This window comes from Phycodurus eques, chromosome 20 (genome assembly GCF_024500275.1).
Source record: "Phycodurus eques isolate BA_2022a chromosome 20, UOR_Pequ_1.1, whole genome shotgun sequence".
Taxonomy (NCBI): Eukaryota; Metazoa; Chordata; class Actinopteri; order Syngnathiformes; family Syngnathidae; genus Phycodurus; species Phycodurus eques.
Window position 1 is genome coordinate 2,899,330 of NC_084544.1, and position 9,928 is coordinate 2,909,257.

At 41.1% G+C, this 9,928-nt stretch overlaps 2 protein-coding genes across 2 annotated transcripts; both read left to right on the top strand.

The window, feature by feature from the left end:
* The first annotated feature begins 4,200 nt into the window (after positions 1-4,200).
* On the top strand, positions 4,201-5,753 carry mrpl53 (mitochondrial ribosomal protein L53). Its single transcript, XM_061665118.1, has 3 exons — positions 4,201-4,301; positions 4,630-4,742; positions 5,570-5,753. The coding sequence occupies exons 1-3, from the start codon at positions 4,207-4,209 to the stop codon at positions 5,683-5,685; spliced, it is 324 nt and encodes a 107-aa protein (XP_061521102.1). The 5' UTR covers positions 4,201-4,206; the 3' UTR covers positions 5,686-5,753.
* Positions 5,754-7,223: 1,470 nt separating this feature from the next.
* fabp4a (fatty acid binding protein 4a) lies at positions 7,224-9,152 on the top strand. The gene is made up of 4 exons (XM_061664425.1): positions 7,224-7,342; positions 7,953-8,128; positions 8,218-8,319; positions 8,959-9,152. The coding sequence occupies exons 1-4, from the start codon at positions 7,270-7,272 to the stop codon at positions 9,010-9,012; spliced, it is 405 nt and encodes a 134-aa protein (XP_061520409.1). The 5' UTR covers positions 7,224-7,269; the 3' UTR covers positions 9,013-9,152.
* The last annotated feature ends 776 nt before the right edge of the window (positions 9,153-9,928 follow it).

Consider the following 9,928-nt stretch of genomic DNA (forward strand, 5'->3'; position numbering starts at 1 on the left):
TCCACCGCTGCCCCGCCAACAGCGCGCTGCCTCGGCCCGGGAGCCAAGCAGCCAATGATGGAGGGCCTTGGTGGCGCAACGCATTGTGGGTAACGCAGTCTTGAGCCCAAAAGCGCCTCAAACCAGAAACGCTTGCGTTTGAGTCATTTGCACGTATTTTTTTCTCTCTTATATGAACGTGTTTCAGTTGAAGATAAGTGCTATAATTTCTATTTAAGATAAGCAAAAGTTTATTTTAATAATTAATGATCATTAATTCTCATGTTCTAATTGCATTAGTGTAATTAGTTTCATTGGAATTAATTAAGAAATAATTCAATCAAATACATGAAAAAATCCAATGCAACATTTCATGTAAAATTGTTTACTTAAATAATAAATGAAAATGAAATGTTATTTTAATGATGAAATAATTATGAATTACAATCAATTTCATTAGAATTAATCAACTAGTCATTGAGGCCTGTCGCCTTGACATCTGTTGGTCACGAAGTCCTTTGAACGTCTCGTGGTGGACCACCTCAAGAGCGTCACGGGTCCCGTACTGGACCCCCTGCAGTTTGCCTACCGAGCGAAACGGTCTGCGGATGATGCAGTCGACATGGGACTGCACTTCATCCTAGAACACCTCGACAGCGCGGGGATCTACGCGAGGATCCCGTTGGTGGACTTCAGCTCAGCGTTCGAATCGAATCAGTCCTGTGTTCTTCCATCACAGTCTGGTTTGGTGCTGCTACAAAAAAAGAGACCGCAACAGACAATCAAAACTACTGAAAAGATTGCCGGTACCCCCCCTACCCACCTTCGAGGACTTGTACGCTGTCAGAACTAAGACAAGAGCGTGCAAAATCCTCTCGGACCCTCCACATCTCGTTCACCGGCTCTTCCGGCTCCTACCCTCAGGTAGGCGCGACCGATCAATGCAAACTAGAACGAGCAGACATTCCAACAGCTTCTTCCCTCTTGCCATCAACTTCTTAAACAGCTAACCTACAATTCCAATGCAACATGCTGCCAATTTCTTTGCCTTGAGTCTGCTGTCGCATTTCTGTCAGGCCAATTATACGTTACTCGCGCGCTCGCTGTAGTAGTCTCGCCACGCTGCACTATTTGCATATCTGTTGTTGACCAATACTGGCCACTCGTGCCAGAGTAGCATCTGCACCATTTGTACAATTGGCTGAGTAGTCCGTGCGACATTTGCACAATCGACACGGTCCCAGATTGTCGCACTGCTCGTCACTTTCAACCGCATCGATGGTCATTGCACCGGACTATTGCGGGATTAGTCATTCGAACTGCTCTAAGTACTAGAGGACTCTGCATCTTTTTGCACAAGTGTCAAAAAAAATTAGAATGATTGTACCGGCATTACCAGATAACTAGCAACCCTTTATCGCTCAGTGACTGTTTTTCTCAATGTCTTTTTGTCTCCAAAGTGTTCTCTGTCTATTGACTGTCTGTTGTCGTACTAGAGCGGCTCCAACTACCGGGGACAAATTCCGTGTGTGTTTTTTGGACATAATCGGCAAAATAAAGATGATTCTTATTCTAAATATATGAAATACAAAATGCTCAAGTATAAGTAACAGATGCTGGGTGCTACCAGAACCTGACATTGCGGCGGGCCAGTGCAAAGTGTGTTTGGCTCTCGTTTTGAATGCAGTTTCAAGTTTGGCAGTTGAGGAAACTGCAAAGGCCAATACATTCCATTCCCATTCCAACTGTAACAATTTGCTCTCTCAATTCTCATTTGTAGCATATGTCTCGAAGAAAACCCCCGGTGGTGTCTGCAGCTGAGTCCATTTTGCGGTCTGGAGACGGAGAAGTCACAACGAGTTTTCACTTCCTCGCCACAGAGTGTTTTCGAGGTCGTGTGATGAACCAGCGTGTTGTTATCGTGCCTCCGGACTCCTTCCTGAAACACAAATGTGACCGCCGCCTGTGACAGTTGGACAGCGGGGCCAAATGCTGGCTAAATTTAGACGCAGACTCAAGCATTTCCTCGACGTGGGCACACACACACACACACACACACAAAGTACTGTAGTTGCTTATTTGAGTCATTTTTAGGGCTGGGACTGTAAGAGAGTGGCGACAGTGTGGAACAATCAATGCTCAAGGGGGGGCGGATGACCTCAAAGAATGGAGAGGCTATTGTTTACATGCAGCACCTCGTCCATCAGGGACTCTGCCGCGGCACAAATGCTATATTTACACCATATATTGTCTCAAGAAACACGACCACACCACCGAAGTTCTGATCAGCCGCGCCCCCCCCCCCCCCCCGAAGAGTAAGAACATACGTGCGTTCGATTGACACAAAACGGGGTGTGTGTGTTTATCATGACGGCACGAAGGAAACTCAACGGAGGCCGTATGCTGGGAAATGCACAGGTAGACAGTCAGGTTCGCCGTGAAACGTGTTAGAAAATAATTGCATCCGGCACCAGCGTGTCCAGTTGACACGAAATGCGGCAAACGTTTAACAGGATGAAACGCAAGAAACTCAATGCTGTGAAACGCACAGGTTGTCGGCCATTTGACATGATTTGCCATGAAACGTGTTTGAAAGTATTTGCATCCGGCACTGGTGCATCCAATTGACACAAAATCCGGCACACGTATTCGTCATGACAGAAGGGAGGAAAATCAAGAAAGAACCTATGCTGTAAAAGGCACTGGTCGTCAGCCATTTTGATTTTGAACGTTTTGATTTTGAACGTTCAACATGAAATGTTCTCAGAAAATATTTGCATCCGGCACCTGTGTCTCTGATTGTCACGAAATCTGGCACGTATCGTTCATTATGACGGTATTGTATTGTCCTTTTGAAAGTCCCTGACATGCTTCAAATCCTTTTCATTTGTTAAGTGCTTATTTCAGGAAGCTGAAGCTTGTCTATTTGATTACAAGCACCCCCTTTATTGACTTAAACCTCCCCCCACGCTCGCTTCTCTAACGTTATTCTTCCATTTGTCACATGATCGGGTGCGAGCGACGGTGTAATAGCGACACATGCCACACAAATTGCGGCACATTTCAACAAGATGATCACCTGGGCGTTATTATGCCCTTCAAAGTGGCTTTTGTCCTGGGAGCGAGTTCAAGTATTTGCAGCGGCACAAAGTGCCCTCTTCAAACAGCCGTTTGGGGAATTCAAACTCGAAATATGCGCCTGATAAACAAGAAAATAAAAGGCTACTGGGCCACTGCAAGAAAATTAAAGTCATTATGTGTCATTCAATTTAAAACAGAGGTGGAAATGATTATATAACGTTTGTGCTCGAAGGCAACATCTGATTTTCAAAAGGGAAACATGGGCCAGGTCATTTGTAGATGTGAATAAAATGGCAAAATGTAAGATATTTCAAGTAGCTTAATTACATTATAAAATAATAATGTATTTTAACTTTTCGTTATTATGTATTGGCAACTGAATTAGAACAAATGAATGAATGATTTGATGAAATGAAACCAAAACCCTATATATGTACAACACTTTATTCAATTATAATAATCAATTCCTATAATAACTTTATTCATTCTCATTTTACTTATGTAATATATAATTAAATTACAATTATTAAACCAATTATTCAATGCAATAAACAATGTTACAAGTGTATGTAAAATCATTTATTTTAATGATAAAATGCTAATAAATTCTCATTCACGTTAGAATTTACAATTTGTTTGATTAGAATTAATAAACAATTTAATGACATAAATGTTAACTGTGCATGCAGGGTATTTTCATTTTTCATCATTTATGATGAAAAAAAATGAAAGACGTCTTAATTAAGGATTCAAATAGTCTACGTGTGTACTTTAGACGTACTAATATTAGCATAAATATCATTTTTTAAATGATTTGTTTTATTTTTAAAAACAATCTACTCTGTGCTGCTTTACACACTACACTGCGTTTATGCCTGGATCTCTCCTGCAGAGATCACTAAAGGATGGTTATCTTATCATAAACACACAAAAATAATAAAATACACACGAAAATCAATCTTATTTTGGGATACTAATTTGAGCCCGTATTGTCATAAAAAATAATGAAGACCTTACAATAATAGTCCCTATTTATGACCGCTGACTAACCTTTTGCTTGTCATTTGGCTCCCTCTGGTGGCTGGTTTTACAAAGCACGCCAAGAAGCGCGTCTCTCTCCCCTGGAGGTGAAAGGTGAAAACAAACATGGCGGCCCCCGGTAAAGCGTCCGTTGTTCTGAAGGCGGTAAAGAAAATCGCCGTCCACTTTTGTCCCTTCGAGGCCAACGTCCGCTCGACGCGGTAAGACGTGATTGATGCATTTGGTGCGTTTTGTGTCGCGCCTCATAAATCGGAAATGACAGCTTTTGCTACCTAGCATGTTGCTACCAAAGCCATTTCTGATGAGTCGTTGCCACTTTTGTAAGTGCATACGCAAGTAAAAAGATTGTTGTATCCTTTTTAAATACCCAGACGTTTTACCTGTCTAACTAAGTGCTAACTATTGTGCGTGATTGACTTTTGCTACACCTGACTGATATCCTAATAAAAGGCAGGATTGCTTAAAAGTGCCACTATCGCTCCGGACTTTTGTATGGTGTCTGAACTGTGTCTTGGTCGCCTCCTCTAGGGAATTCCTGGTGTTGGTGGGCTCGGAGAAGGCCAGATCGACCAATTTAAACTGCGAGGTGATATCCATGGTGAAACACGACAAGTCGGAACCTCGAGTGGATGTCACATATGGTAAGTGTCGCTAATTAATTAGCGGTGAAAATAGGTGACAACTGTCAGTTAACGTATGGTGGGTGATGCAGTGAGCCCTGACTTGAAAAGCGATTTTTTTTCTTCTCAAGTAAATACCTATCGATGCCACAAGATGGCGGAAAAGTACAACTTTCGTCTACGTGAAGCTCCTCGACTCACCGCAACAAGGTTTCGATGACTGACAATCTACACAGACATCAAGAAAACATTTTTTTTAGCAAGCACAAGCAAGCGACAACTTTTTGCACAGTTTGAACATCAACACTGCGATTTAAATATAAGGAAATAGAAAAACGTGTACTTAATGTGTGATTCATTATAATGTATCGTTAAATAAGTAATAATTATAATGCAAGTTAAATGAGAATTGTACCTATATAAATGTTGAACAAAGAAACAGTTTAAGATTAAATTCAAATGTATTGTACTTAAGTTAAATAAAACTGAGCTGTAATTTAATTTGTATCTCCCTTCCTTTTTTGTGCCGTCGGTAAAGATATGTTCATTCATTCTAACATGGGTGGTTGTGTTTCATATTTTTAAATGAGAGTCTATTATTTCTGATGGAAAACAGTTTTTCATGAATACTTCTGTTTGACTCACATTCCGCTGCACTTACGAGTGCCACACGACGTCTTGTTATTAGTAATTTTATGACGAAAAGAACATGCATCTCTGCCATAGGTCAAGAGCGGCTCGACATCCTATTGTGCGCGCCCTGCTTGACTTTTACTCACACTTCACTTTGTCCGGCCATTGTGTCATTGTGCTGACGTGATCCTCCGCTTTTTTGTCTTCCTCCTCAGTGGACGGCGAGAGGCTGCTGCTGAAGGGCGCCAATCTGACCAGCAGGGAGATGCTCAGCGCCTTCCAGGCCCGATGCATGACCAAGGACCCCCAGGCCAAGGCTGCAGCCAAATAACAGATAGAAATATATAGATACTCTGTGTACATAACTGGATCATTTATAATAAAATGTGTATTATTTGATTTTTCTTTTGTCAACCGTGTGGGCTCAAACTGATTCCCCCCCCCCCCCCACCATGAAATGTCGATCCGTCATGTAGCATAATATGCTTTAAAAAAAAAAATTTAAAAAAAGGAATTTATTCCGATAATTTGGGGGGGACGTTTCGCAAGCAGTGACCTTTAATACATATGCTTTTTTTCCTTTTTTTTTAAAACACTGAGGGAAAAAAAATGACAAAACAAAAATGACTACCTTTCACCCAGTCACGCCCACAAGTTCTTTATGAACTTAAAATAAGCGTTGACTGTATTGTTGGCTTAAAATAAATTAGCCGAACTTCATTTTTTGTGTTTAATAAATGTATGCAACGGGTTGACAATAAAACATTGAGGCTGTAATGTTGTTTTTTTAAAGTGTTTTTCTTAAGCTTGCATACAGCAAACTAGGGCTGGGTGATTCATTGATTGTATTGATGAATAAAAGTTTTTTGTTTCTTTGTCAGCCAATTTTTTTTGGGGGGTGGGGGGGGGGGGGTTCAACAAGAACTATTGAAATGTTAATTTAATAAGCATTGTGTTTATATGTTTTGACAATGTTTTTTTTTTTTTTTCAAGAGGAAAACATTTATTTTCACATTATCTGTAAATAAAAGAAAAGTGTTTTGTGGATGTTGATGTACATTTGAGGAAAAAAAAACTTGAAAGCTTATCCAAGAATGGGGGGGAGACTAACCTTGCTTTGACTATGGTCATTATTTGTTTTTTTTTATGAGCGAAGGAGGGGGCAATTAAAATGAAAAAAAATTGTGAAAAACATCGACACTATTAAGAGCAGCTATTTAGCCGAGCCCTACATCACATTACATATTTCGAACAGAGCAGTCAAGATAGACATTTGTAGCAAAGTACGACTTTGTTAAATATGTTAAAATGACACCAATAATTAAATGCAAATGTTGACTTTTTTTTTTTTTTTTTACTTTTAAGGAGGCTAATCAAAGATGCTAGTAACTAGCTAAAAGAAGCAAGGGCCGAGAGCTCGCTACTTCCTATTTTACGACGTAAATGTTGTGATTGGTCAATACGCCGAGAGTACGTGGAGACACAAAGTTTTTAAGTTTGGATTTTTGTTCTTTCTATTCAACATGTTTGAAACATTTGTATATTGCTGTGACAAAAAAAAATGTGTGTGTATATGTAGTCATACTATGAATTTTGTAAGCTGCCATTGAACAACCCTGTCAAAATACACATTCTACCTTTATTAAATATGTTAAAATGACTCTTATCACTCATTTTAAATCAAAATTAATGTGCTGACGTTTCTTCACTATTTAGTAAGGCTAGCCAAAGATGCTAGTAGCTAGCCAAGAGAAGCCCAAGGGGCGGGCTCTCAAGCCGGCCCCCTTCTATGCCATAACGTGTTCCGATTGGTCCATCAAACCTTTATAAATACCGGCAGCGTTCACTCCAGCATCAGATTTGGAAGCTTACAAACAAGTTGGAGCATCAACTTAAAAAAAAACCTTTTGCAGCCATGGTTGAGAAGTTTGTCGGGACGTGGAAGATGGTATCCAGCGAGAACTTTGACGACTACATGAAAGCAATTGGTAGGATTGCGTTATCAACTTTCACATAACTGTAAAATTTATAACATACAGGTTGCGCACGGAATCCCCTAAGGCGGGGATGTCAAACTCATTTTTGTCACAGGTCACATTGTAGTTACGGTTTCCCGCAGAGGGCCGTTATGACTGCGAAACCATCAAAATCTTTTATCACCTCATCATTTTTGAACTTTTTTTGTCCTGTTCGGCTGTAACAGCGGAATCACCTCGTCGTATTATTACGCCCGAAATGCATAAACTAGTTTTGGAATCAGAAATCAAGGGTAATGGGTTTTTCAACTATTGTTCATATTCGGTGACACCAAAATGCTCGCAATATCTCAATGTTATTGAGGAAATATGACCATTTGAAATCTCGGTTGCAGATTTTAACAAGAGTCATGGAAGTTGACACAGATGATTTGCCTTCGCGGGCCACATCAAATCATGTGGCGGGCCGGATCTGGCCCCTGGGCCTGGAGTTTGACGCCAGTGCCCGAAGGGGAAATTTGTATTTCTTATTTTAATTTTTTTCCCCCCCTTCCACACACACACACACCCAAATGTTCTGGTGTTAATTACGACGCAATTGTGTGCTTTTGCTGGTGCGCAGGCGTCGGCTTCGCCGTCCGGCAGGTGGGCAACCGCACCAAGCCCAGCTTGGTCGTGGCGGTGGACGACCAAGGCACCGTCAGCATGAAGACCCAGAGCACGTTCAAGACGTCCGAGATCAAATTCAAGCTCAACGAGCCCTTCGAGGAGACCACCGCCGACGACAGGAAAACGCGGGTTCGCATCCCACACACCCTCTTTCTTTTCTCTCTCTTTCTTTCCCTCCGTGCATCCACTCATCCACACGGCATCTCTTGTGTGTGCAGACCGTGTTCAGCTTGGAAAATGGCAAACTTGTGCAGAAACAGTGCTGGGACGGCAAAGAGACGAGCATCGAGAGGGAAGTGACAGACGGCAAATTAATAGCGGTGAGGCGTTTATCTTCCAGATCACATTTGAGCGTTAATCTCGGGTGTGGTTGGGGTAAAAAAAAAAAAAAAAAAAAAGAAAAAAGTTTATGGTACAAATATTTGAATGACCTGGCTTTATATTGCACTTTTGTATACATGTAAAGACATACTGCATTGTAAAAATGTGTATGTTCTGCAATTTTGATATGCGCTAATTAAAACAAATTTGAATTGTGATCATTATTATGCAACTGATCCTCTCAAATATATAAATAAACAATTGAAGCACACGCATCATGACAAAAAACACATTTGTATTTGATTTCTCTTTGTTCGGGTCAGTAAAATTACAATTGTACGTCATAAAAATGTGTGTGTGTGTGTATATATATATATATATATGCAATTATTAATGTTCCTAAGAAGTTAATAAACATTGGATCCCAATGCCTAACACTGTAAAAAAAAAAACGCATTTTTAATATGCTTTTTTTGTTTAACAACTCCAATATTAATAATATTTTTAGCAAAATGGTATTAGTATTTTTAGACATGATGATTTCATCAAGTTATGCAGGTGTACCTAATATTGTGGTCCCTGAGCTCATTGTTTTTGTGACTTATTATTATTATTTTTTTAATGCCGTGTTCCCGCAGAGGTGCATCATGGGAGATGTGGTGGCGGTGAGGACATACGTGAAGGAGGCGTGATGCGCATGCGTGGCTCGGGAAGAATACGCCGGACCCCCGACAGGCTCAGTTTCATGAGCGTCAACATTTTTTCTTTTCTTTTGGGTGTGTGGCCCTCAAATCCTTCAAATTGTGGGCAACAAATGTGTGGATTTGAATAAAGCTGATTTGTCAAAATGGCCTATTTATTCCTGGTAACAATCGCCTCTAATAGAGCCAAAATGGCTTCCTGCCTTTGATTCGTTGCGCTTAGTCCAGGGACGTTTCGGCAGGGCTTAAAACAACAAAAGACTGGAAAGGTCACCCCGGTTGATGTATGATTCCTTCTGGCAGCAGGAATGTCCACTCCAGAGCATCACGCAGGGAGAGCAGCGAGGAAGTGTCTTTCTTTTTTTTTTTTAAATCCAGCAGGTCAAACATTTCCCATTGCACATGTAGTGCAAGCTGGACAAATTCCCACTCCATCCCTCTTGGCGAACGCTCAAGTGGATCGTTTCACAGGCGGCCTTCTCCAGAGTCGTCGCTCTGATTGGTCCTAATGAGCAAAACAGACGAGGACATGGAAGGGCTTGAACTTACTATATATATATATATATATATATATATATATATATATATATATATATATATATATATTGATTCCAGAAAAATGATCGGGTCACTAAGATGTATTTTGTGTGTCATTTGAGCAATGCATCACAGATCCATACTAACTATCCCGTATGATTCCTCACTGACTGTCCGCACACCTTTAAGCGTTTGTAGCGCTTCGCACGACCCGCAAGCCGGCATTTGAAAAGTTCACATCTGCTCGGTGCAGAGGGAGACCGAGACCAGACCTCCTGCCGGGAGTCCCGTCGTTCCGGAATGGTTTCAAGGCGGCAGCCCGGAGGGAGCCCTGCGGGAAAAACGTTCCATACGGCAGGGCGCGCGGGCG

What these genes read in the sequence shown, in the direction of transcription:
- mrpl53 (XM_061665118.1), top strand. Translation starts at nt 4,207, where the DNA reads ATGGCGGCCCCCGGTAAAGCGTCCGTTGTTCTGAAGGCGGTAAAGAAA. An exon ending in GCCAACGTCCGCTCGACGCG is followed by an intron (nt 4,302 to 4,629) that starts GTAAGACGTGAT and finishes CGCCTCCTCTAG; the next exon opens with GGAATTCCTGGTGTTGGTGG. An exon ending in TCGAGTGGATGTCACATATG is followed by an intron (nt 4,743 to 5,569) that starts GTAAGTGTCGCT and finishes CTTCCTCCTCAG; the next exon opens with TGGACGGCGAGAGGCTGCTG.
- fabp4a (XM_061664425.1), top strand. Translation starts at nt 7,270, where the DNA reads ATGGTTGAGAAGTTTGTCGGGACGTGGAAGATGGTATCCAGCGAGAAC. An exon ending in CGACTACATGAAAGCAATTG is followed by an intron (nt 7,343 to 7,952) that starts GTAGGATTGCGT and finishes GCTGGTGCGCAG; the next exon opens with GCGTCGGCTTCGCCGTCCGG. An exon ending in CAGACGGCAAATTAATAGCG is followed by an intron (nt 8,320 to 8,958) that starts GTGAGGCGTTTA and finishes GTGTTCCCGCAG; the next exon opens with AGGTGCATCATGGGAGATGT.